Consider the following 27187-nt stretch of genomic DNA (forward strand, 5'->3'; position numbering starts at 1 on the left):
GAAAGAGGAGATGTCTGTCAGATATCTTCAGCCAGAATTGTTGATCATACAACTCCCCACACAACAGGAAAACCTGTCCTGCAGGCAGTGACTCACTTACTGCACTCCCCTGGGACCTTCCTAAATGTCAAAATCCCTGTAGCCATTTCCCTCCTGTGGCACAAGGACAGTCTGGAGCCACAGCTTCCACTCTGGTACTGCACCGAGCTCTATCAGGATGTTCAGGCACCTCGTTTCTTTCCATTTGGCTGATGGTCTAACAGATCCCTAACCTAGTGAGCATCCTGTTTTCCCACCTCCTTCACACCCTCCTCCCATCCCACCCCCTCCCCATCCACTAGGATCAGGATTACCTTAAGCACCCACTATTTTTGGAACTTCAGCTGGAATATCATCCTTCCTTCATTTCTTTCACCTGCTGCTCAAGAGGAACCTACCTGTTCCCCACCAGGACTTCTCTGCAGACCAGCTTTGTCCTTATTTCTCACTGCAGCAACACCACAAAAGTTAGGAATCACCACAGCTGTTTTTCCTGCTCGGTGCTGAAGTGTTTAAACACACTAAAACTGCACTTCAGTTTGCAAAACGTGATTACTGGTAACACAAAGGAAAATTGCCATGACAAACAGCAGCCTTTAAAAAGGCAAGGAAAAAAACAGGAGTCGATATTTCTGCCCTTTTAAATGGATTATCTCAAATAAAAAAAAATATTCTCTATGTCCCAATTTTACCTTCGTCAAAAAACATACCGTTCAATTAAACCAAATAACTGAATGTTTTCTTAAAAAAAAATTAATCACGCGTTACAGGAAAACTTGGTTAGGTCCTGCTCGAGTTTTTCACACTTTAGGGCATTTTAGGCTGCCTAAACAGAAAAGTTACAGTAGAATCAGGATTTGCAAGTTGACAATGTCCCTACCAAATGAACCTCCAGCAGGAATCCTCAGAAGCTATTTCCTAAGACTCTCAAACCCAGCATACAAAAACCCACTCCAATGCTCACAATGAAGTGCTTCCTGCACAGGTATTAGAAACAATATATTAGAAGTCCACAGCAGTTTGATTTTCTAACAAATTGAATACAAAAAGACGAACATTGCAACACGAAGTGGCAAAGAGAATCCTGATGGAAAACTTAAGTTATTAATGGCTTTGATAAACAAACAACAAAAAAAAAATCTAAATACCTATTTCACCAGCTCTCCAAAGGCTCTGCATTCAGCAGCTCATATTCTTCTACTGTGCAGCAAGACTAACACCTGGCACTACAATTATCTGCTTCGTTCAGCAGGAAAATCAGTACATGTTCCTTATAGATCTAAGGTAAAAATGAAAAAGAAAAAATATCCTCTCAGACGATATGTGACAGTGTCTGGAAAGAGACACGGGATGGAGTCAGCAAGTAGAGGGAAGCCTCCTCCCAAAGTATTTCACTCATTGCTACATAAAAAAAAAATCAAAAAGATTCTTGGACTGACGGCAGCTCTTTAAAATATGAATAAATAACTCAAATTACCGAATATTCGATCATTTAAACATACCTGCACGTCACTACAGTATTTGCTATGCTTATGGGGAAGCCACAAGGCAACCACATCCACACACAGCCGACTACCTGAGCTTCCCTACGACTACTCAATATACAAAGGTTTTATAAAGATAACTGGGCTTTCTAGAACTCCTGGCTGCCAACAGCAGGGTCCCAGCTTTTCTCAGGAGCAACAGGCACAGCTCGCCCACATGCACAGGTCCCAGATGGTCCCTACACTCCAGTTCTTGGCGCGCTGGTTCCTACTGAGGAGGTATTTCCGACGTCCGAGTGCGACTGTGCCGTGAGAGCAGCTGGAAGGGAACAGGAGAAAACTAGAGAGTAGACAATGATTCATTCCAACCTTTACTTTTTGTTTGCCCCATTTTTTTGTTTTAAATATAGCTTCCATGCAGAGTTCTCCAGTCACTGCCGCTGTCGGAGCCTGCCTGCTGGCCTTGGCACAGCCATGGACGCTTCGATAGCCACATGGGAGGAAAAGCTTTTGCTACAGGATTTTTTTTTTGTTTTTTTTTTTTTTTTTTTAAAGTTTTAGGCCACAATGTGTTCTCATCGAACGTTACAGTAACGAGTCCTATCAAGAATTTCTAACAAAAACTGTACATGAGTTTACAAACGTATTAACATATAAATAAGGAGAAGCTTCCTGCCTGGAGCCTCCACAGTAGTCTTTTTGCTTGAGAATATAATACTGGAAGGGTAGACCCGATCCCTTTCCACAGCACCAGTCAGAGCTGGCTCAGCCCAGTCAGCCGTTCTGCTCAAGCATCACAGGGTTTATTTTTCTTCAGTGCCTCTGGCTTCAGTGAGCAGTCTGTCATTACTGTGCAAAAGCAAGAGTCCAATGCCTTTGAGAAGGAATCCTGCTGCTAAGAGGCCTCTGCCACCCGGTCATCGTTCTGGCCCAAGCTCTTGCTGGAAGGTCCGTTTCTTCTCCCGACAGTGTTTCTTGTGAGCGGGCCAGTCTTTCTGCTGGCATTGTGACCCACAGTACCTCGCTACCTGGCATCGGCCACAAATGTTGAATTCACGTAACTAGGAAGAACACAAGAGAGTGTTAGTGAGCCTGCTCAGTGCCGAGGAACACCCTGCATCGCGGCCCAAATAGGTTTATGATCCAGTCACCTATCACAAACATGAACATCCCACCAGGAGCATCAGAGCAGCAACAGGTCTTGAAGTAATTGTTGCTCTTGCATATTATGGCATAATAGATAAAATATGTGAGCGCTGAGCAACCTGATCCAGTGGGAGGTGTCCCTGCCCATGGGAGGGGGCTGGAAAGGGATAAGCTTTAAGATGCCTTCCAACCCAACAATTCTGTGATTCTATGATTCACATTTCTTCTCATACTGCTACTGTTTTGCTAACTGAAGTTCTGTTTTCAACTACAAACAGCTTAAATTCATAATTAAGAGCGCTGAACAACTTCAGTCATTGCCAAACTTACAGTTATCCAGGAAGCTCTCGTGTCTAGCCACAAATAAAAAGTAAAGCTCGCTCTTTTACAAACAGAGGGCATTCAAGACCATTTTATCACATGTTCCCTTCCCAAAAGTATGATTTTTTCCTACTCAGCATTTGTTATCACAAGAAAAGCTCTTCTTATTCATAGGCAAGGACATCCAAGAGAGGCACAGCCCTCAGACACCTCATTCTCTACCATTCGCTACGTATGTGCCTTCATTTCATCCACCTACGGCAAACAACAAGAACCAGCTTTCCTTCAGTTCACCTCTGAGTAGAGGCCACTCAAATTTACCCTCTTCTCAAGAAAGGTCATGTTATTTTTTTCACTCCACTAATGCCCAAAACCTCTTTCAAAGCTTTTTCCTGTTCTATACAGCTGCTTGCTGATTCCAGGTCTGGGTCCCTATGGGAATGCTTCCATCTGACTTTTCATACACTCTGCAGAAATCGCACTCCTCCCGGTAAACCACCTGGTCATTTCTTATTCCAGTTCGGAACTACATTCTCTCAAACCAAAAACCATCACAGGGGCTGAAGCTTCATGCCAAAGCAAACCCAAGCTAAAAAGAATTATCGCTTTCAGCAACCCAACAGCACATGCGAAGCTTTTCATTTGAAGGAGCAAATCCCTGGACACACACAGCAGCTAGAGCCATAACGTGCTTAGTGCCAGCAACTCCGAACGCACCTGCTTTTCGATCATTGTGCATGGGGGGTAATGACATTCGTAATATGTGCATGAGTTCTCCTCCTCCTCCACCACATCCCCGTTAGCGTTGTAATAGCGTGTGACATTCAGGACAGGGAACTGCTCTTCTATAGGATCTGTCGGGAGCTGTTGGATTGCCAGCCAGTACAGACTTTGTTCCCTGGAAAAAAGTAGTAAAAGTTTGGTCCATACATTCATAATAAGCACCCAGGGAAACTAATTCCAAAATCAAATGAAGTAGGTAGGGCTAACATTGTATTTAGCCTGTGACACCTCTGACTACAGCCACTCCTCAAACAGAACATCCTTTCAGAGTTAGTTTAGCCTAAATGCAAAAAAGTTGCAAACAGCTTGAAGTCTTTCTTGTTCCTGAACTCCCAGAAAGATGCTAGGGTAGGATCATTGCGTTCACTACATCTCCTCAAGATTGGTTTAATAAGCTCTGAACATCCCTGTCCTGTGGGGGCTGGTGTGCCTGGTGTGATGTGAAACCTACAGGTCTTCCACCAAGACCGAACGCACCTGCCTGACATCATAAATTAAGCAAATCCATCCTGACATTAAACGTCTGATGTGCTCCAAGTAACATTGTTACTACACAGCGTGTAGGAAGTTCCCACACCCTAAATGAAAGGCAACAGAGCTGAGACCAGGAACTCACTTTGTTTTCAACACAACTACATGACTGCAGTGTGAGCATTTTGCGGCTGCTGGATTCTACAGGTTGTGTTCGAACATCAGTGCTTGAGGACAAGAGCAAGTAGCTCGCCAGTAAAATCTGCAAGGTGAGTTCAGCATACCCAGATGCCATCACTCCATGGAGAGTGGAAGAGAACGCAGAGCTACTCTTCTACTGCAGGGACAACATCTGGGATACCTGGACCTCTAGGTAACACCATGGAGTGAGATGGTCCCTGCACAGCCAGCACAAACAGCACGCATTAACTCCTCTTCCCAGCAACCTTCCAGGACCTGAAGGGGCTACAAGAAAGCTGGGGAGAGACTATTCACAAAGGCTTGTGTTGATGGGATGAGGGACAATGGGTATAAACTGGAGAGGGGCAGATTTAGACTGGACATAAGGAGGAATTTCTTCACGATGAGGGTGGTGAGGCACTGGAACAGGTTGCCCAGGGAGGATGTAGCTGCTCCATCCCTGGAGGTGTTCAAGGTCAGGTTGGATGGGCCTTGGGCAGCCTACTCCAGTGGGAGGTGTTCCTGCCCATGGCATGGGGGTTGGAACTGGACGATCTTTAAGGTCTTTTCCAACGCAAACTATTCTATGATTCCCAGGTGAGGAAGCCAAGAGGGGCAGTAACATGTAAGCAGCCCAGGGTCAAATAAAAAAAGGCTCTACCAAGATGAAAATCATTAAAGGCAGGAGAACAATTAAAGATATTCTCAAGTTTTGTGATTGCTGAATACTGCCATACCTTTGTTTGCTGGAGACTTCTTCAGCTTTGGGTTTCCACCCCCAAGGAACCAGGCGCAGATTGTCTAGGCGATTGTCCACAGTCACTGAATTCAGATGTACCACCTGAAATCCCGGAGCGATCCCTCCCCGGTGTCTCTCCCTGGAGGAGACAAAATCAACTTGAAGGCCAGTGATGAACAAGACTCCATAGCTAAAAAGCAAAGACCCATCCTAATCGCAGCAGATGCCCTGCATTCCAGGCTGCTGTCCGGTGGCACCAAAAGTTGTAGCAAAACTTGGGTTGCCAGCAGACCAGCTCCTTCAGGTGTTTCAGCTCCCAGGAGAGACTTGTTCCAGGAGGTTATTTTCATTACAAATTAGATGGATCAAAGGACAATCATGGTATATTTTAACTCTAAGCGTATTGCAAAGGAAATTCCCCAGCTGACTACTCCAGTTACTGCAAGAGTATCCATGTAATTATTGTGTTCCACTGAGCAGACCTGAAAGATGCTAACACTGTTTTATTATTTTAATAGGAAATTCTATCAAGACACGCTTCTGCAGCTCTGGCATTGGTGTGAAGTCACAGAGTTTGTTATTTATGAAGAAAAGTCTCCTAACAAGCAACAGGACCGAGGCTTCACCACGTCTGCAAATAGTTCTTCCTCTCTAATTGTGCGTACACACAGAAAGCTCATGATTACCCCACACATGACCAAGAGACATTGATGGAAACTGACCCAAAATCAAGGCAGGACCACAGGCACAGAGGACAGCTGCGCCACAAGTCCTACTGTGGTTCTTCCCTATTGCCTTTAACAGCTTTCATTTCCCATTCTACCTTCTTTTCACCTCTCCCTTCTCCATTTCATGATGTATCAAGTTCACTGTCAAGTACCATTATGCCTGGATGAGTTTCCGCCTCACTTCTTGTGGCCATCTCCATCCCACCTCAAACAAAAGGCTCAAACAGGTTTTGGTGTCTCCCATGCTGTGATGAATTACACGGCACGGAGCGGACACAGGCAGGACTCAAGGACAATGCAAAACCAACAGCACTGGTTGAGGGTTACCCAGCGTTTCCTGCTAGGAGACCATTCCAACAGGCACCTACAACTTCACCCAAGTTTCGGATGCTTCACCATAACTACAACTTTACCAACTTTGGATGCTGCTTCCAGCTCAGCATTTGCTGAAAATTTCAGTTCAAAAGGGCTCATCTAATTTTGAAGAGATACAATCTTCCCAAGTTTGAAAATACTCACTTTTCCCCCTCTCTTTACAAATCTCTCACATTATCAAGGGGAGCAGGGAAATTATTTTCAATGACAAACAGCGTCTTTCGCTTTTTTTGTCAAAATCCATCCAGATACAGGTAAATCGCACACCTTGGTGGAAAGAAACATACTCACATACGCCCCAAAACTTCCTAGAATTCCAAGAACACAATTCCCCTGGAGAGGCTGCACACAGCACCCACGCAGCCCGTGCACCGGCTCCTAGGTAAAGCCATTCCTCCTGGAACGGCAAGTGGCACAGGAAGTGTGGAGCCCCTGCCAGGGAGTCTGCTGGGGTTTTGGAGAAGAGGGAGAAGCTCTCCTCTCTGAAGGCAAGAGGAATAAAATTCCTCTTTGGGAGAGGACCCCCCACTCCCCAAAAGCCAATAAATTTGATTGACAGCCAACTGAACATAAGCCAGCAGTGGCCCAGATGGCCAAGAAGGTCAGTGGAATCTTGGCTTGGATCAGAACTGGCATGGCCAGCAGGTCCAGGGAGGTGATTCTGCCCCTGCACTCGGCACTGGTGAGGCTGCACCTCGAATCCTGTGTTCAGTTCTGGGCCCTTCGCTGCAAGAAGGACATTGAGGCTCTGGAGCGTGTCCAGAGAAGTGCAACAAAGCTGGAGAACAAGACTTATGAGGAGCGGATGAGGGAATTGGGGTTGTTTAGCCTGGAGAAGAGGAGGCTGAGGGGAGACCTTATTGCTCTCTACAACTACCTGAAAGGAGGTTGTAGAGAGGTGAATGCTGGCCTCTTCTCCCAAGTGACAGGGGACAGGACAAGGGGGAATGGCCTCAAGCTGTGCCAGGGGAGGGTCAGACTGGACATCAGGAAAAAATTTTTCACAGAAAGGGTCATTGGGCACTGGCAGAGGCTGCCCAGGGAGGGGGTGGAGACACCATCCCTGGAGGTGTTTAAAAAGACGGGTAGACAAGGTGCTCAGGGACATGGTTTAGTAGCAGATAGGAATGGTGGGACTTGATGATCCAAGAGGTCTTTTCCAACCTGGTGATTCTATGAAACTATGGAGTCTACCAAAATGCCCTGAAGAGGGAAAAGCTACTTTGGATTTTTCGAAGGCTACCAGAGGGTCTGGGAAAGCAAACTGGGAATCCTGTGAGCTGCAAGTGGGACCCCAGAAGGATGGAGTGGAGCAGCAGTCAGAGCCAGGGAAGGAGTTCAGGTCCTTAGACTCAAACTAGGACAGAGTGCCAACAAGAAATGGGATACATGTGAGGAATCTGGGAGGAGACAGAAGGCTCCGAGCAAACTGTGCAAGGGGAGAAAGAGAGGAGAGGAGACTGAGACCACATTAGAAATATTTTTTAAATGGATTAGATAATGACAGTTTAAGAAAGTGTGGAGTGGGAAGAAAGGGGACTAGAGAGATGGTTTGCAACACAAGGAAGCCACAGCAGAAGGGCACATGCCTAGCACTGCTCCTACAAAGCTCAGCTCTGCATCCACAACCCTCCGGAAGCAAATACGGATAAAACTCAGCAGCACAGAGAGACCAGTTTACTTGCTTGAATAAACCCCCATTGGTCTACATTGCCGTCAGCATTTCTATTGCCTCAAAAGTAACAAAGGTTTTGAAGTAAACATGGAAACTGGGTCTTGCTGATGACCAGTGCAGTGTTAACTCCACCACTGACCAAGATACACGAATTGGCACCAGGAAATCCAGGACGGTCTCTGTTCTCCATATATAACCAAGCAACCTTTGAATGCACAAGCACCTACTACTCCTCTCCCCAGACCAATGCTTCAAAAGCATGCAGCATAGCCCGTCTCCACAAGGGAACTGGAAATGTGCAGCACAGGATGGGTGCAGAGAGGAACCCACTGTCCCCTTGCCAAAAGGGGATAGAGCCGGAACAGCCTCAGTATCGCAGCCAGCTCTCCTGCAGAGCCCCAGCTTCTACCTCCCCCATCACATCCCAGTTCCTACAAGATGCCAGGCAAAATCCCCAGCCGAAGACTAGTCCAAGTTAACTGGATACTGCTCCTGTATTTCAGGAGCTAACTTGCATAGCAAGGCCTGTAACAAACATGCCAAGTGCGAGACAACAGCCACTCAAGCCAACGGGAGCCATAACTGGGTAGGTTACAAGCACAGTGATGCAAAGTGCTCTAAAAAAAAAACCAAGAAATTGGGTCTTAGATGTCTTTTTAAACACACAGTTAGTGATAATTATGACTAATCTGGTGCTGCTGTTCCCCAGGGAACATCACTAGACCCAGCCAAAATAAAGCAAGCTGGGATTTCTATACAGGGAACAGGGCGCCAGACTTATCTTGCCAGTCTTCAGCCCAAGACTTCCAAGCTCTGCTCTGCTAATGGTCCACCCTGGAAACAAAGCGAGCTGGAGAGGCTGCAGAGAGCTCTCCTGAAGGAATATTTGCAGCAAGTGTGGGTGTGTTCCAGGCAGTGGTTCCCATTCCACAGAGGTTGGCAGGAGGGCTCAGAGGGGGAGCAGAAGGTCCCAGCCATTGCTGCAGCTTCGGTGACAACCAGCTGCCTGTTCCGAGGGCCACACCACGTGAACAAAGGTACTTGCTTAACTACATTAAAAACAAATAAATAATTTTAAAACCTGCTGTATTTGCAGTATTATCCAACATACCTGCTCAGTGTGTCCTAAACCAGAAGCACACAATCAGGTTAGTTTTTTCAGAGTGAGCTAATTTTTGGGGGTGTGTTTGGAAGGAAGAGTTAAATCACACCCAAACACCTGCAGTTCATAGAATCATGGAACAGTTTTACTTGGAAGGGATCTTAAAGCACATCCCGTTCCAAATCCCTGTAATGGGCAGGAACACGTCCTACTTGATCCAGTTGCATAAATCCTATCCAAGCTGGCCTTGATCACCTCCAGGGATGGGGCAGCCACCCCTGCTCTGGGAAACCTGGGCCAGGATCTCCCCACCCTCACAGCAAAACATTTCTTCCTAAGATCAATCTTCCCTTTTTCAACTGCAAACCATTCCCCTCATCCCCTCCCCAGGTTTCCGGGAGCCCTTTTCAGTACCGGAAGCTGCTCAAGGTCTCCCCACAGCCTTCTCTTCTCCACGCTGAACAACCCCAACTCTCAGCCTGTCCTTGTACAGAAGGTGCTTCAGCCCTCGGATCATCTCCATGGCCTCCTCTGGATCGCTCCAACAGCTCCATGTCCTTCCTGTACTGAGGACTCCAGAACCCAGTGCAGTGCTCCATGTGGGGTATCACCAGAGCAGAGTAGAGGAGGTTCATAGAGTAGCAGAGTTCTTTGCTTTTAATGTACTCGAGAAGCAAGGCTGGTGCTGGAAAGAGCACTGACTGCTGCTGTACATCTCTCCTGTCTTTTCAAGGCCTCAAACCCTTCACATCAATCCTTGCATAGGGAAGGAACTACCACTAAAATGCATTTCTGTTTTGTTTTCAAAGCAGTGCCCAGTGGAGCCAGTAAAGCTGAACAGCACAGACAACACTGCCATTCTGTTCAGGAGGGCAGTAACTACACAGCCCCTGCAGCCACGAGGCTTTCTAAAGCCATCGGGAGGCCGGTCAGATGCATACTGACCTGCCCTACGTTAGCTTGTAATTAGAGATCCCAGCAGACCCTACATCCCAACAGGAGCAAACTGAACTGACAGGAACCACTGAAATACCTCACATTTTCTAGTCGAAGAATTTGACTTTGCAGCTTCAGACCTGCAGCTCCGCTGCAGTTCACGTCCTGCCTTGATGGCTTTCAAAAACCCCTATTACAGGCACAATCTCAGATTTTTTTAACTCCAGTGCACGCCGGAGTGACACAATTTGAATTACCTAACTGAATATGTTAGAATTGTTTCCTAATTTAAGTAAAACAAACGAGAAGAGGCAATGACTAGGCTGAGTAAAGAGCAAACAGCTGGACTGTCATCATCTCCCCAGCCTTCAGGAGGCAGCTGGAATAACTTAAAGGTGTTGTTTAAAGCTGCTTACAGACAATTATTGCTACATGAGGTGCACAGTTAGCAGGAGCTGACAGTGATTCACCCCAAGAACTGCAGCCAACTTCACCATAATTTTCACCAAAGTTATATGTGGAACCAGATTAAACATTAACAGACGCAGGTTAAAATCCATATTTAACAAGCAGATCATAAATAATAAGAGTCTTGGATATTCTTCCCGTCTCCCTCCTCTCGTACAGAGACAAGACCAGGGAATAAAAAGGAACCTGGAACAATAAAAAAAGCACAGCTGGATCTTGGGCACTGTAACTTGCATGGAGTTTACGGAACTGAACAGAAAACAAGCTTAATTTCTCAAAAAAAGGCTTTTGAAACAAGTAAGGGTTTCTCTTTACCCCATCTTTGCTATAAACCCATTTTCTAGCAGGAGCAACATATTAGCTCACTCAATTAACTAATCTGCCTTCACCAAGTGAGAACCTTACCTGGCAGCTACAAAGGCTACCAAGCAGTGATTCCTAGAACACGGAAAACAACACATAGCAGCTGACACAAAGCACCATCAGCACCACCTGAGGCAGCTTTCCAGAAAGTGGAACAGAAAAAAAAGCCCATAAATTTTTAAGTGATACAGGGTTCTGCCTTTCTCCAGTGCTCTGCAGTTCTCACTGGTGCCAGACTCACCTGCTTACACAGGACAAAACCAGCTCAAAAAATTAGTTTTCACTCATTGAATGGAGCCAAGACCCTCCTTCCTCCCCCCACCTTACGTTTTAGTAGCATTTCTCAAATTTAAATGGTGTCTACTGGACTTAGACTCACCTGTCACCACTTTCCCTGCATAGAATATTTTTTTAGAGACCCAGCTCTTTGGAGGATCAGTGCAAAACCAAACCACAATAAGATCTCTGCTTCCCCCATGCAGGGTTTCCAACTGAGGGAAGCTCCAAATCCCTGAGAAGACTTATAATACTCCAGGCAGAGAACTAAACAACAGAGGAAGTGGTAGTGGCCAATTCCACCTCTATGAGCCTTGAAGTTCTGGCTCTCTTTACGATACCTACCAGAGCAGCTCATGCAGGAGACGGCCAGATCCCCTGCCACGGTTTTTGTCGAAGGCGTAAGCAAATATTTTAGCACCATTTCCATCAGCATCTACTTCCATCCGAGCCTGGGGAAAAGGGAGAGGCTATGAGAACGCCCAACACCGGGCTGCAGAGCACATGCTTCATTGGGAGATGGGAAAGACCCAACATTTAATGCTTATCTCCTAGAGGTCACTTGACCTTAATGGAATTTAAGCGGTTTCCAACCTCCCAGGGGACCCAGACAGCTCCGCTATTGTCATTTAGGAAGAAGGGAAAGGGAAGAAAGGAGGCTGTGCCCAGCAGGAGTCCCGTCTGGACAAAGAATAGCGCCAATCCAGCTGTCGGGATAGGGTCCATTCCCGCTCCGGCATAGATCTGTGAGAGACTTCTCAGTGTTCCTTCACACAGATTTACACCCGGACGAGCTAAGGATGCTCATGTGGAGCAGTGACAGGAGCAGGAGCACCAAAGAGGAGCGGGCAAAGCCCCACAAGCAGCCCTCAAGCTCCAGTCCTCCTCAAAACCACCTTCGGTTTTGGATTTTGTAATCAACAACTCCTGTCCTCCCAGAGGCTCAGAAGAATTCCCCATCTTTTTCCAGAGGGAACCTTTTATCCAGTCCCATAGTAAGTTACAAAAAAAGACATTTTTCTCAGCAAGAACAGAGCGCAGAGTGAAAATTCTTAAAGCTTCCCAAAGCAAGTAAGGGAAGACAAATTATTGCTTCTCAAAACATGTACAGATAGAAAGCTGAAAGCAAAACACTACAGAATAAATGAATTTGGTTTAAGCTAATGTTCCTTTAAAAAGAAAACACAGAACTTTTCCAGCATCCACACTAGAATCTCCGTAACGTCAAGCTGTTCCTCCCCAAAAGCAGGGAAGTTTTGGGACAGAAGCCTTCCATAACCAGGTTAAACAACTACAGAACAGAGAGAGAAAAGAAAACCCTGCAGCACCGATCAGAGCTCCTGAGCCCTGGAAACCGCTCACACAGAAGAGCCATGCAGGCTCCGAGGGGAGAGAGGGCTGCAACAGGAAGCGGGGGCGCTCGGGAACGGTGGGAATGGAACCTGGGGGACTCGAGGGGTGGCAGTGGGTGGGAACAGCACTGGGGGGGGCTGTGGCCAGGGTAAGAGGCAAGTGGGGCAGCAGGAACAGAACAAGGGGGACCGGGGGAACTGGAGGGCTGTGGCCAGGTTAAGAGGCACTTGGGGCTGGCAGGAACAGAACTGGGGGTACCAGGAGGTATCGGGGGGGCTGTGGCCAGGGTAGAGGCACTTGGGGGCAGCATGAACAGAACTGAGGGTCCAGGAGGGACCGGGGGGAATCATGGGGAGAAAAGGAGGGGACAGTGTCTGGGGCAGGGACACTCGGGGCTGGCAGGAACAGAACCGGGGGGCACTGTGGGAGACTGGGAGGATCCAGGGAGGGCTGCAGCTGTTGGGAATGGCACTGGGGGGCACCGGGAGAGGCCAGGGTGGCTCTAGCCCTGGCAGGGACACTCAGGAATGGCAGGAACAGCACCAGCACCGGGGGACCGGAGAGGGCACTGAGGACTCACCTCGAAAGAGTAGCTCTCCACCAGCGGGATGTCCTGCTCGTCAATCAGCGTGTACTTGGTCTGAAACACCGTGCCCACCGTCAGTGCTGCCTGGCACAGCTCGGCTCTCTGCTCCCGGTGGCACCGGAACGACAGCCCCGCGTCCCCCACTCCCTACGTCAGCATCACGACTCCCCGGTACCACCACTCCGCCCACCCAGTGCCCGGTACTACCGTGTTCCATCAACCTCCGGCCCCGCCAGCCTCCTGCACTGTCCTGCTCCCCAGTCCCACTAACCGGTACCACCGTGTCCCGTACCCCCCAACGGCCCCGCATTCCCCGGTCCCCCTGCCCAGTAGCACCGCCCCACGCCCCATCCCATCCCGCTCTCCGACCCCGCCAGCGCCGTCCCGGTCCCCGCCGCCCCCCACCCTCCTATACGGTACCGCGGCGCCTCCGGCCCCACCATACAGCATCGATCGCTGCCTCCATGCCCGGTACCGCCCCTCTCCTCACCACCCCCCGCCCGGTAGCACAGTATCCCGCCAGCTTCCCGGCCCACGTGCCTCCCGCCGCCCCACGCAGCGTCGATCCCCAACCCAATCCCCGGTACCGCCTCCTCCCGCCCCTCCAGCCCCGCAGCGCCCCTCGCTCCCCCCGGCCCCGCCACCCGGTACCATCGCGTCCCTCCGCCCCCGGTCCGGTAGCCCCACGTCCCGCCGTCCCCGCAACACCACGCGCCTCCCACCCCCTCCGTGCAGCATCGATCCCCGACTCACTGCCCGGTACCGCCACTCCACACCTCGCCGGCCCCGCGCCCCCCCCCCGCCCCCAGGCCCCGGTATCACCGCGTCCTCCCCGGCCCGGTACTCCCCCCACCCCCGGCACTGACCTTGCCAGCCACCCGGCCGAGCCGCACGATGCCCAGCTTGAAGTCGGTCATGGCGGGGCCGCTCCCTGCGCTCCCGCCGCTGCCACGCGCCGCCGCTCGCGCACACCCGGGGGGGCGGGGCCGCGCGCCACACCACCGCCCCCCCGCGCCGCCCGCCAATGGCCGCCCGCCGCGTCTCTGACGTCACCGCGCGACGCCGCCGGGGGCGCCCGGTCACGTGGGGAGGGGCGGGAGGAGGGAGGGAATGTGCGCGCCGGCGCGCGCGGGCTCCGCGCGGCGGTGACGTCACGTTCGCGGGAAGCTTTGTGCCGCCAAAGGCGAGAAGCGCGGCTTAAAGGGGCCGCGCCGCGCGGGGGAGGCGGGGAACGACGGTCCTTTCCCGCCGGCCCGGCGTGTCTCCGCCCCGGCCACAGCCCCCCCCGGTGTCTTTCCTGCCGGGGCAGGGTACCCCCGCCTCGGCCACAGCCCTCCCCGACCGCTACCCGGTATCCCCTGTTGTCGATCCCGCCGACCTCGGGTGCCCCCATCCCGGTCAGAGCCCCCCACGACCTCTCTGGTACCGCCGGCTCCGAGTTTCTCACCCCGGCCGCAGCCCTCCTAGACCTCCTCCCGGTGTCCCCTGTTGCCGTTCCTATCATCCCCGGGTGCCGCTATCCCGGCCACGGCCCCCTCAACCCCCAGGGTACCGTTCTCACCGGCTCCGGGTGCCGCCCTGCCGGCTGCATCCCTCACCGACCCCTTCCCGGTCCCCCCCGGCTCCTTTCTTACCGGCCCCGGGTGCCACCGTCCTGAGCACAGTCCCCCGCGACCCCTGTGGTACCGTTCTCACCGGCACCGAGTGTCTCCCCGCGGCCACACAGCCCTCCCAGATCCCCCGCCGGTGCCTCCCTGTTCCTTTCCCACCGGCACCGGGTGCCCCCATGGCGGTCGCATTCCCCATGTCCTTCCCAGCACCGTTCCCACCGGTCCCCTCCCGGTGTCCCCCGGTGCCCCTACACCACCCATAGTTCCCTCGCTCTCCTCCCGGTGCTCCCGGGTTCCTTTCCCACCGGCCCCGGCCGCAGCCACCCCTCCCCACCTCCTCCGGTGCCCCCCAGGTGGATCCCAGGCTGGGAAACGGCCCTCAGGGCAAAAGCTGGGGGCAAAACGGGCTGGGCAGGGGGGCCCGCAGAGACATCACTCCTGCTTTTGCACCCACCCACCAGGGCAGCTGCGGGCACCGGGTAGAGAGGATGGGGAAAGCATCCGCTCCACCGTCCCTGCTGTGAGGGGCAGCTCCAAAATCATCCACACCCGTAGAAGTTGTGGTCATAGAATCACGGAATGGTTTGGGTTGGAAGACACCTCAAAGCCCACCCCGTCCCACCCCCTGCCATGGGCAGAGGCACCTCCCACTGAGCAGGTTGCTCCAAGCCCCATCCAACCTGGGTTTGAACACCTCCAGGGATGGGGCAGACACCACTGCTCTGGGCAACCTGGGCCAGGGCCTCCCCACCCTCACAGCAAAACATTTCTTCCCAAGATCTCATCTCAATTTCCCCTCTTTCAGCTGAAAACCATGCCATCTCGTTCTGTCCCTGCACTCCCTGCTCAAGAGCCCCTCCCCAGCTTTCCTGGAGCCCCTTTCAGTGCTGGAAGATGCTCTAAGGTCTCCCTATAGCCTTCTCTTCTCCAGGCTGAATAAGCCCAACTCTCTCAGCCTGTTCTCTTTTGGAGGTGCTTCAGACCTTGGATCATCTCTGTGGTCTCCTCTGACCTCGCTCCAACAGCACCACGTCCTTCCTGTGCTGAGGACTCCAGAGCTGAACACTGGACTCCAGATGGGGTCTCACCAGAGCGGAGCAGAGAGGCAGAATCCCCTTCCCTCAGTCTTCTGGTCACTGTTGTTTGGATGCAGCCCAGGACATGGTTGGTTTCCAGGCTGGAAGCACGCATTGCCAGCTCAGGTGGAGCTTCACATGCCCCAGCAACCCAAGCCCTTCTCCTCAGGGCTGCTCCCAATCCATTCCCAGCCCAGCATGTTTGTGCTTGGCATTCCTACAATCCAGGTGCAGGACCTTGCGCTTGGCCTGGTTTAACTTGAGATGTGGCAGGAGGGGACAGAGGAACACCATCTCCCCTCCTTTGCCTGGGACTGGGTATCTCCCCAGCATCATGGTCCTCTACTAGAGGGGAGGCATGGAGTCAGATCCCTGCTCCTGGGGAAAGATGCTCATTGCCACCAGGCTGGGGGACCCAAGAGCTGCTGTATGGCCCCAGCAGCACAGCCCTGCTCCACTGGCCAATCCCTTGGATTCAGGAACAGTGAAGGAGCTCCATTAGTGAGCGGTTCACACCCCACCATGCTGCTCGGGAGCTTTGATGGGATCTGCAGCCCAGGAGCACTAACAATGGTTCCCACCTCCTGGGCAATCATAGAAACATTTGGTTGGAAAAGACCTTTGACATCACCAATCATACCTGTCCACTGCTAAATCACGTCCCTGAGCACCTCATCTGCCCACCTTTTAAACCCCTCAAGGGATGGGGACTCCATCACCTCCCTGAGCACCTCATCTGCCCACCTTTTAAACCCCTCAAGGGATGGGGACTCCATCACCTCCCTGGACAGCCTCTGTCAGTGCCTGACAACCCCTTCTGTGAAGAAGTCCTAACTGTTCCTAAGTTTTTCACCACTCCCTTTCACTCTGTGCCCACAGCAAAGAACTCCTTGCTCCACTGCAGTTGGGGTGCATGCAGCCCTGTGGGCTTCAGTATCCCACAGCAAGCTACAGCGAGATCTGGATTTTTCTATCCTAACCTTTTGCAAAGCTGGAAGATGTGGATCCCACAGATTTGGCTTTTCAGGGCCCGTTTTCTCTTGGGGAAATGAGAAAGCTGATTCTTTAAGCATGCAACGCTCTTGTGCCACCAGAGCGAAGGTCTCCCAGGAAGGGCTTAGTGCTTCTCACTGCCCCTTTCCCTCTTTTCTCCCAGAGGTGCAGTTCAGTGGAAAGAAATCCTGGCATCAGAGCACAAATGCAGTTATGAAGAAATGGGGTTTAAATATGAAGTTAGTGTAGGTTGTTGCTATCTTTATCAAACCTTTTCCCTCCTTTCTAGGAAGCCTGGTTTGGTAAAAATGAGTTATTGCCCGGGTAGAGCCCCCTTCCAAGCACTGCGTTGCTCCAGCAGAGCACAAGTCCTAAGGTAGCATGGGAAAGGTTACACATCCTGCCCCAGGAGAATTTCCCTTAAGCACAACAAATTCTTTTTTTTCCAATTATTTCCAGCCCTGCCAAGGGGGAGAGAACCCACAGCAGGTGAGCTGGTACACAAGGCAGCCCTGGTCACCCACTCTTGAGGCTCACACCAAAGGGCTTCCAATCAAGGTCAAAAAAGACTTGAAATGAGTTCAAATTAAAACCGCTGCTGAATAGGGGGCCGCAGGCCCTGCCTGGATATCCTGCCTCAGGCAGTGTGTGCTCTCCTGCAGCTGCGTGGAGAGCTCACTGCAGAGCTTTGGCTACAGAGACCCAGTGTCACAGCCAGGTCAGCATCAAGCCAAGCTTTGTGTATCTCCAATGGTGGAGATCCCACCACTGCATCCCTGTGACCACTCATCAAAATGCTACAGCCACACATTTTTTTTAATCCCCCCAGGGATGGGGTCTCCCTCACTGCCCTGAGCAACTTCTGACAGGACTTCACAATGCTGTCAGCAAAGAGTTTTCCTAATATCCAATCCAAACCTCTCCTGGAACAACTTAAGGCAGTTTCTTCTTGTCCTAACACTTGTCACTTGGGAGAAGAGCCCAACATGCACCTCACCACAACCTCCTTTCCAGGAGCTGCAGAGAGCGATGAGGTCTCCTCTCAGCCTCCTCTTCTCCAGACTAAACAGCCCCAGGGCCCCCAGCTGCTCCTAGAATCCTTGGGCTCCAGACCCTTCCCCAGCTCTATTCCATTCTCCGGATGCACTCCAGCCCCTCAATGTCTTTCTTGTAGTGAGAGGCCCAAAATTGAACCTAGGATTTTCTTTAGAGGCTCCAGCTCATTCAGCAGTTGGTACATCTGACACTACAGTAGACAATTCCACACTGCAGCCAAGTTCATCATCCTGCTGTGCCGCCTTCTCCCCGCTCAGGACTCTAAGTAACCCAGGTCCCACCCACAGAGTTAGCAGCCCAGCTCACTCACAGACTAGACTCTCCCACACCCTGGGAAGCTGCAGCGGCACTATTTTCTCCCTCCCCGGGTCCCCATACACCACTCCAGTCCTGCATGCTGTAGCCATCTTCCAGGCAGGAAGTTTTCCTTCAGGACTGTTTCCTGCAAGGATAACTCAGTTATCTGCAGAACTGAAGACACTGGTGAGAAAAAAAATTGACCAGGTACCATCACTGCTCTGCTGAGGAGCAAACACACCTCACAGAACAACTTCCTGTGACCAAGGCTCCCACAGCTCAGCATCTTGGGAAAAATTTGATCCCCTTTCCCTTTGGAAAATAGATCTAAATTAACATTCATGACTTTTTCTCTCAGGAAGCCATTCCAGGGCTGAACTGCAACCGTTATGCTGCTGGTAATGGGGCTCTTAGCAATCGCCATCAGCTAAAGCATCCTTATTGCCAGGAGAATTCTGCTTCACAGAGCTTCTCACAGCCTGAAAGACCCTGTGTCATCCCTTGTAGTACCCAGCCTTTGCTAGAAACAGAACAAGGCTTCCCCAGGATCTCTGGAGAGCTTTGGTTCTACTCACAGCCCAGTGCCAGGCTGGAAATTCCAGGTGTGAGAACCAAGTGCCAAATCCTGTGAGGTTCAACAGCTTCAAAGATGAAAATCTGAAACACAGGAACCTCTCCAGACATTAAACAGGTACGAGCTTACAAGATGTTCCTCACATCCGCATTAGACGAGATCAGCAAGGTGGCAATCACAAAGCTTTTTAGGAGTTTTGCCTAAAACCCCCAAACACCTCATTTTAAATAAGCAAAGCTGAAGCTTTTTCTTTCCTTGATGTGCTTTTCAATCCCTGCCCCAATCCACATCAGGATAGATATGGACACCCTTACTGATAGCTTTGCTATGCTATCTCAAGGAAGCAAGTTGCCTTCCCTTCCTGAAGGGTACAGTCAGGGAAACCCCTTTTGCCCATGAGCAGCAGCTTTTCACCAGGCTAGGCTGGTGCTCCTGCAGTTCCTGGCATGAACAGCCAGCATATTCACGGCTAAACACAAGGTTTGTGGCTCAGCCAGGGTTCAGGATGCATTTCCTAACAAGCAGTAGCACTGGATTTACAGAATGCCCATGGCAAAGGGAAATGCCAAGACAGATTCTTTGCCTCTCAACTACACCAGGAGCTGGAACGCCATGGAGCGAGAGGGGCTATGGAGCTTGCTTACCCTGCTCCCCCAGGATTCATGGAGTCAGGAGACACAAGAAACACAAGGTCAGGCCCTTTACAGCTGTGAAGCAGAGATGGGCACCAGGTTCCACCAATAATCAAGGAACTTCTCTTCAGCGAGGTAAACAGCACCAAAGATATTAATCTCAGTAACTACAGTGTGTGTACTTGTCCTGGTACAGAAGAAAACACAGCTCTCTCTGCTTCACAGAGAAAAAGCAAAGAATCTAATCTCTTCTATAGCAGAAATCAATCCCACAGTGGCACGAAGGGCAGGGGAGAGGCCAGGATATGCGCTGGCAGGCATGTGAAGCTGCTCTCCCCCAGGTCTTGCACTCTGGCAAAGCTGTTTTCTCAAGCCTCTGTGAGCTATGCTGGCTCTTTGCAGCATTTGGGAGCACCAGCATTAGTCAACTGCTTCTCTACGTTCAGCATTACTGAAAGATAGGGATTTCAGGGCAGCAAATGGAAAAATGAGCCCCTTCCAGCTTTCAAGTCTGTGAAGAACCATCACCTTGGCTGCTGTAGAGGGCAGGTGGTCTCCAGCCGAACCCCACTGCTTACAAGGACACATCAAGCCAGCAACACTGTGTGCAGACACCGGGTCTTTTATTAAGTATTTAAGGTGCTACAAAATACTTAAGGAGCCTTCGCATGGCAACTTCTTTTCTGCAGATTTAGCTCTGTTGAAAGAAACAAACAGAGCTCATTAGTGGAGTCTTTTAGCAAAGAACCTAACGCAGTGGTTCCAGAGACAGATACTTACAGCTGGGCACTCAACTGCACCACTATTGATGTCATCAATGATGTCATGGGGGTGCCGGCCGTCAATGCTGCAGCCCACGGACTGTGCAGTTCCAAGGATCTCCTTGATTGTCCCTGCAGAGAGAGATTCCGTTTGCCAGTTTTTCACCACAGGAAAAACTCCTATCACCCTCCACCAGAAGGTGAGGCTGGTTCTTACAGCCAGCATGCCCTTCCAGGGTGCACAAGGAGCTCCCCAACTCCTGCACTTACCTGAGAGCTCTCGGGCCAGGGATCTGTGCCGCATCTGCCGTGCAATGTTCACAACCTCATCAAAGCTGATGCTGCCGCTGTGCTTTACTGGGAAGGAAAGAAATAGCACCAGTGAGTTTGTATAAACACAAGCACTCCCGCTCCCTGTGCCTCATTAGATTCCCAACCTCATCTATTCCCAGCTCTTGGACCACAATGGGGAGTTTAGAACCTCAATGGCGCTGTGATCACCACGCCTGTTCCCAGACCAACGCAGTTACACGCAACAATAAGTGTTTCCCAAGCTGGTGGTTTCCATCAGCTCCCCACCAGACTGCACCAGACACAGCACTACTACATAGGCAAAGCGTGTCCATCTCCCAACTAACCCAACTCTTCTGGCATTTTAACTGCTGTCTTCACACAAGGAATTCCTGCTGCCCAAGCCACAGCCCCACAGCACTCGTTTGCCAGTTTATGTGAATCGCCTCAGATACAGGTCCCTATTACCCTCTCGGCACCCAATCACATTCAGAAATGAAGCTAGAAGGAAACTTACTGTTTTTCTGCTTCTTCCTGTCACGAGGCGGCTCCTTCAGAGCTTTGATAATCAGAGCAGAGGCAGAGGGAACAACCTCTATCTAAATGAAAAGAGATCAATTTTCCCCTCCTCCAAGCAGAATCAGGAACCACTACTGCCCAAGCCCAGCGTTCCAGTTCCCTCCTAGTACATGAGGTTTCTTTGGATGCAGAATCTTGTTCCCAGCCTTTCGGCACAGGCCTCCCCACAACCAGAGGAGGGCTGCTTCCTGGGCTGGGGCTTCCTCTCAGCTCACCACTGGAATATACCAGCCATAGAATGCAGGACAGGTATAGTGGCGGGTGGCTCCAGGCATAGGTGAGGAGGGATTCTGCCATTTCTATGTTGCTTTAAAGTTTTTCCTGGTTAGATATTCTGTGCAAGGAACAATTTATCCCCCAGAGAATAAAAGCTTGACTTTGGCAGGCATGCAAATCTTTTCCTATTGCTCCCAGTCTGGGAAGCTGCAAGGCCCATGCTGTGCACACACCCTACCCCCAGATTCAAGCTGGAAGCACACAGAAAGCTCCTGCAGGCGTTTTAAGGTCTTCCTTGAAGACCCCCACACAGTTTCCTGTGTGGAACTCATTTTATCCACCTCGGAAGGATGAAGGGCTGAGTCGACCCTGCCGGGATTTATGCTCGTGGTTAGAGCAAGCAGACTGGTTTGTGCCTAATGCTTGCACCACTGAGCCATCCCATCTGGCATTCAGTACCTGCGCTTGCCTGTTCTGGATGGTGAGCTTCACCGTGATCCGCAGACCCTTCCAGTCGCCTGTGGCCTTGGCGATGTCATCCCCAACCTTCTTAGGGGACTGAGAAAACAAAGGATTGTCACAAAACCCATCATTCGAGGGACAGCAGTACATCCTGGGTCACACCGCCCCCAAACACTGCCTCCCTAACCCAGCCCTGGCCCAAGTGACAATAAGCACGGAAAGGAAAAGCAGCAGCCCCTTCTCCCCACACTCTGGGAGCCTCTCCCCGGCCGAGGAGCTTCCCCTCACCTCCCTCCGTCCCGGTACCGCGGTACTTACCAACCCGAGCGGCCCAATCTTGGGGGCCAAGGCAGAGGTGGCGCCGACCTCCCCGCCGGTGCAGCGCAGGTACACTGCGGGCACAGCAATGCGCGTCAGTCCCACTCCGCCAGGCTCGGCCCGGCCGCTTCCCCGCCATCCCCGTCCCAGGCCAGGCCCGGCCACTTTCCTCCCCCCCATCATCCATCCCGCCGCCCCCGGCCCAGCACACACCGACTTTGATCTCGTTGGGGTCGAGCTTAGGCGGCATGGCGGCGGCGCCAAACGCGGATGGCGACGGATGGAGGCGGATGAAACAAAACCTCAACCCCCCCAAGGCAGAAAAAAGACTTCTCATACCGCGAGGGCCATATTTATAGCGCCAAGATCTCGCGAGAGCGCCGCGAGCACAGGAAGCACCCGCCAAGATCTCGCGAGAGTTCGGCTACGCGAGGTGTGGGGGCGGGGCAAAGAAGCCGGGAGAGCAACCTTCCCGCCAGGGGGCGCTGCGCGAAACTCTGTGGTTGGGGCGGGGCGCGCTGGCCATGAGTCTCTGTGATCACGTGAGTAGAGCTGGGAGTTGTCACGTGACCCGGGAGGTGTCGCGTCATGGCGGCAGAGAGCGGTGAGCGGGGTCGCACCGGGGCGGGCGGCGGTCTCCGGGGCTTCGCAGCGGCTGCAGCGGCCTGTTGGTGCCTGTTGGTGCCTGTTGGTGCCTGTTGGTGCCTGTTGGTGCCTGTTGGTGCCTGTTGGTGCCTGTTGGTGCCTGTTGGTGCCTGTTGGTGCCTGTTGGTGCCTGTTGGTGCCGGGTGTCACGGTGGATCGTTGCGGCCTCGCCCCTCCCGGCGGTCTCGGTGGGCGCCCGGTCCCTCAGAGCGGCGAGGGGACCCCGGGGCACCTCGCAGGCCTCAGGAGCCAGCGGGGCTCGGGGTGTTCCTGGCTCGGGTGTTCATTGTCGCTGCTTCCCGCAGGTGTCGGGGCCGGTGCTGGCAGCGCTCGGGCTTTCAGGCGCAGAACGGCTCCGTTGTGGCTGGTATAAAAGAGGAAAGAAGAGGAGGACCGGGAAAGATAACTGGTGGAAGCGGTGTGAAACCTGGGAGGGGGACGCTGCGGGGAGTCCCTGAGAGGAGAAGAAGAAAATAGTGACAACGGGGAAAAGAAAAGACTGAGAGGCAGAGCTGGAGCTGGTGAAGAAAGGAGATTTGTGTTGGGCGTCGCCAGGAGAGGGCCTTGAGAGGATCGAGCAGAGCCGGGTTGTTACAGGAGGGCGGTGCAGTTCTGATGACAGCTCTCCAGCACGCAGAGCTGACGTGCTATGGGAGAGTAAGTTACAAAGCTGCAGTTTGTCTTCTGTCTCCGTCTCCCTCTTCTTCCAGTGCAGGCTGGGCTGCAGGGCTTGCTGCTGCCGCTTGCATAGTGACCCTGCTGTGGGTGAGCAGGGCTGCTGCCTGGGAGGTGTTTGGGGACAGCTCTGTCCTTCCTGGCTAGGCGGCATCTCAGTCAGACTCCCTCAGGTCCAGCTCACTGTTGCATTGCTGCACTCCCAAGCATGTTTGCCCAGAGAAAATAAAATCCTTCTTCCTTCCAGGCACCTGTCTTGTCTGTTACAGTGCCATGCCATATTTATGATGTCTGGAATGTTCAAAAAATTGGTGTTTAAGTCTTTTTGTATAGCCACGTTACTGTTCTGCGATTACATCTGTCTGTAAAATTAGGGTTTGGTTTGTATTTCACTCAGAGCATCCAGGCAGCCATGGACTCTGAAACACACTGTGTTTTACATTCCCCTCCCTTTTCTTGCCCTGTGTGTGCATTGCTGTTGCTCAGGCAGGTGGATCAGGTGCCTGGCATCCCCAGAGACATGGGATTTGAGTTCATGGGTGCTCACTCACTGCAAGGCAGGTGCTGTCCTGGGCATTGACACGTGGTTCTTTCAATAACTCTATAAATAAAAATTACATTATACATAATGTGGTCATGTGGCCAAGACCCTTCTTGTTATTGATTGCCGAGTGTTTGTCTCGCTTAGACTGGATGATGGCCAGCAGAGCACGCAGAGCCAGCGTCATGGAGCCAGGAGCAGCTCTGCTGGTGCAGATTTGATGTGTCTTTTCACCAAGGCAAGGTTTGACATTTAAAGGCTGTTCTATCCACTTAATGAGTCTCTGATCCTTCTTTGTGATGATTCTTTCTCTGTTCTAGTCTGTCCTTCAGTCTTCACATCCTTATGTATTTTCTTGGATGACCTTTCAGTGATTCCTATTATCTCCATGGCTGGGTGTCCAGCTGTGAGAGGGAAAAGTAGGACATGACAAGCGAGTTAGTCCTCGGCAAAGAGCTAAACACATTCAGGAAAGCTACCAATACCTCATTGCAAGCACCGCATTCTGCTGGTGTCTCATTTAAATGTCCCTCTTTTGTTCCTGTCTGTGATGTTGACCCCTGCTTATGGCTCTTGATTGTTTTCCTGCATGTCCAAACAATAGCTCCTGCCAGTGAACTTTCCTTCTTGCTTGATCTTGAGTTTTTCTTTTTGCCTCTCCTCCTGGGGGCAGGCAAGTCCGATGGGTGTTTCAGTAGTCAGAAAGTGTAAAGAAGACACCAAAGTGGGGGGGCGGGGAAGGAGCTATGAACCTGTTAGAGTTTGAGTTGGTTTGCAGCCACTTTGTGCCGTGTCCTGTAGCCAGTTCCAGTACGGAGGTATGACAGCAGTGCAGGGGAACGGGACACCCTTGCCTCCTTGTTTCTGGAGTGAAATTAAAGGTGATCGCTTCCATGCATTTAGACTGAAGTTGTATTTTGCTTTTTTGCTAAGGGTTTATCTGCGTAAAGCTCTGCGTAGTTTTTGGTGGTGATCTCCATGTGTGAGGAGCTGTGTCCTGTGGCTGTGAGCTTTTCAGTATCATTTGAGGCCAATTTGCAGGTACAGAACTGGTGGAGAACCATCTGTTTATGTACCACACATGAGCTTCACTGAGCACTAAACTGACTGTGCTGTGCAGCTGCACTGTTTACTGGTGAGTGCACTGGACATCTGGCAAAGTACTGACTCTCTTGTATTGTTTTTAAAATTGATAATTAAAACAATGTTTGAAAAAAGCCATTGCGAAGTGAAATTCCCTTGCAAGCCTCATAGTGTGTGTCTCAGTTATTGTGGCAGCTTTGGCCTGGGCTCACCCTCTTCGCCGTGTGGTGCTGACCATGACTCTCTAGGTTCCTGGTGAAGCTTGAGGCTTCTTGCCCAGCTGGTTCAAGTCTCCGCATTTTGGCCTCACCCCATGTCTCTCTTTTCTTGTCCCAGTCTTACTGCCAAGCCAGATCCCGTCCTGCCTGCACCCACTCCCTTTGTGAGCCCTTGTTCACCAGAAGCCCCAGCTCAGGTTCTTCCTGCATTGCTGGGTTTTGCCCTCTGTGTTCATACAGGCTCAGGCAAATCACTTTCCTTCATTGACTTTATTGCTCAGCTGGTTCCTGCCCCTCTTCTCCCAGCATCCTAACTGGTACCCATCTAATTACCAGCTGGTTTCCCCACCTCTTGTCTACCCTTAGTCCTACCCACAAAACCCACCAACTCACTCCCTTTTTCTCCCCTGCTGACTCAGAGCCCTCTTCCAGAGCTGACTCTGGTTTCTGTCGCCCCTTCACTTACCTGCAGCCCTGATTTTGTAGAATCATAAAATGGTTTGTGTTGAAAGGAACCATAAAGCCCATTCAGTTCTAACCCCCTGCCATGGGCAGGGACACCTCCCACTGGATCCAGTTGCTCCAAGCCCCATCCAACCTGGCCTTGAACACCTCCAGGGATGGGGCAGCCACCACTGCTCTGGGCAATCTAGGCCCGGGCCTCATCACCCTCACAAGAAAACATTTCTTCCTAAGATGTCATCATCAAGAGCACCTCCCCAGCATTCCTGGGTGCGTCTGATGAGACATCTGACTGTGATCCGCTCTTTCGTCTTTCTGGTACAACTTCTCTTCCCGTTATACTTGCACCAGTCAGTGTCTCTGCACAGATTTGAGTTGAATTAACAGAAAAACATTCTCCTGCTGTCCATTCTGTAGGAACCTGGGGAAGATCTGGTTGAGCTGTAAGCCCAGAATGGGGTATGGCAATCAGATCTGGAGACACACAGCCTGGGGGAAGCTCCAAAGTGCCCTGGGGGCAGATAGCTCACGTGGTATGTGGCTGCAGCAGCAGCAGCCATTGGCTTTCCTTTGTAGACAGAGATTTCCTGCAGTTGTTTTAGCTTAGCAGGCAGTTATTAGAATTTTGGAAACAGATTTGGCTTTATTGTATTTAAAATCTGACTGTAAGCTATTTGGTGTTTAAGCAGAATCTTTTCATTTCACTGTGTGGCTAAAATGGGGAAAGTCTTCCTGTGTGATGCTGCTTCTGCCTTGAACACAAATGAATCAAGTGGTTTGTTAACTTGAGGGAACCCCTAAAACTCAGAAACAGAGTTTAATTTGGGCATCCCAATTCTGGTGCCAGTTCAGGGTCCCCATGGTGTCCTGGCAAGCAACTGGAACGGTGGCATGACATGCCAGGGGCAGCTCTGCTGTGCTCAGTGTCATCAAGCCCCTTGCAAACAGTTTTTGTCTGAACTGCATTGAGGTTGTCTTCATTCTCCCTGGCCCTGGAAAGTGAAGGCAGGTTTGTGTGCTCAGAATTAGGAGTCTTTCACATTTCCAGCCTAACTTTATCCAGAACATTTTACAGTTGCTTGTTATTGTGCTAGAATTGACTCTGACTTTAAATAGTTTGAGTTTTGTCCCCCATGCTTGATACATTTACAACTTGCTTAGTTCCTGTCCTAGAGTGGACCCTGCGTTTTCCTGGCCACTCCACAGCGTTTCTCTGTACGTGTTCCAGCTGGACTTAATTTATCTTTCCTAGGGATGACCCACACAGTCGACCATCTCAGACACACAGCAGTGCTTTTGCAGCTCATGTTAACACTTCCAGGTGTGCTGGAATCTGCCTGTTGGATGAAGCCAGAGAAGGGCTTAAACGGAGATCATTCCTGCGGTGGTGATTTTCTTTTCTTTTTCCTTTTCTCCCCTCCGCAGCTCCGCAGTGCAGGCTCCCCAGCGAACACAGACTCCAGGAGCCCTCTGCCTTTATTTATGCTGATCATCTGTGTCACTGAGACAGAGCTGTAGCCAAAATTGAAGATGCCACTCTTCTTCCGTAAGAAGAAACCCAGCGATGATGCTCGGAAGCGCCTTGAATACCAAATGTGCCTGGTAAGCAATACTGAGGCCGTTTCTCTTCTCTGTGTCTACTCCTGGATGCCAGGTGATTTGGTATGTACCCT

At 51.3% G+C, this 27187-nt stretch overlaps 4 protein-coding genes and 1 non-coding gene across 5 annotated transcripts in view; 1 reads left to right on the top strand and 4 right to left on the bottom strand.

Annotated features, from left to right (window-relative positions):
• Positions 1–1094: 1094 nt before the first annotated feature.
• ZMYND19 (zinc finger MYND-type containing 19) lies at positions 1095–14031 on the bottom strand. Its single transcript, XM_054084096.1, has 6 exons — positions 13892–14031; positions 13020–13079; positions 11432–11538; positions 5162–5302; positions 3708–3888; positions 1095–2584 (listed from the first exon to the last, which is right to left on the bottom strand). The coding sequence occupies exons 1-6, from the start codon at positions 13940–13942 to the stop codon at positions 2441–2443; spliced, it is 684 nt and encodes a 227-aa protein (XP_053940071.1). The 5' UTR covers positions 13943–14031; the 3' UTR covers positions 1095–2440.
• LOC128854090 (uncharacterized) lies at positions 5311–11064 on the bottom strand. Its single transcript, XM_054084095.1, has 2 exons — positions 9458–11064; positions 5311–8990 (listed from the first exon to the last, which is right to left on the bottom strand). The coding sequence occupies exon 2, from the start codon at positions 7372–7374 to the stop codon at positions 6436–6438; it is 939 nt and encodes a 312-aa protein (XP_053940070.1). The 5' UTR covers positions 7375–8990; positions 9458–11064; the 3' UTR covers positions 5311–6435.
• Positions 14032–19803: 5772 nt separating the features above from the next.
• Positions 19804–22262, bottom strand: RPL12 (ribosomal protein L12). The gene is made up of 7 exons (XM_009565562.2): positions 22104–22262; positions 21891–21964; positions 21570–21668; positions 20833–20914; positions 20295–20381; positions 20044–20156; positions 19804–19960 (listed from the first exon to the last, which is right to left on the bottom strand). Exons 1-7 carry the CDS (start codon positions 22225–22227, stop codon positions 19955–19957), a joined length of 585 nt encoding a protein of 194 aa, XP_009563857.2. The 5' UTR covers positions 22228–22262; the 3' UTR covers positions 19804–19954.
• On the bottom strand, positions 21028–21156 carry LOC128854134 (small nucleolar RNA SNORA65). The gene has a single exon (XR_008453057.1). It is a non-coding gene; the product is annotated as a small nucleolar RNA SNORA65 (small nucleolar RNA).
• Positions 22263–22579: 317 nt separating the features above from the next.
• LRSAM1 (leucine rich repeat and sterile alpha motif containing 1) overlaps positions 22580–27187 on the top strand; it is a 29981-nt gene continuing 25373 nt past the window's right edge. Inside the window, exons 1-3 of the mRNA XM_054084073.1 lie at positions 22580–22723; positions 22841–23192; positions 26940–27116. Coding sequence (XP_053940048.1) covers positions 27045–27116 — 72 coding nt within the window. The 5' untranslated portion in view covers positions 22580–22723; positions 22841–23192; positions 26940–27044. The remainder of the gene's footprint in view (positions 22724–22840; positions 23193–26939; positions 27117–27187) is intronic.

This window comes from Cuculus canorus, chromosome 19 (genome assembly GCF_017976375.1).
Source record: "Cuculus canorus isolate bCucCan1 chromosome 19, bCucCan1.pri, whole genome shotgun sequence".
NCBI lineage: Eukaryota > Metazoa > Chordata > Aves > Cuculiformes > Cuculidae > Cuculus > Cuculus canorus.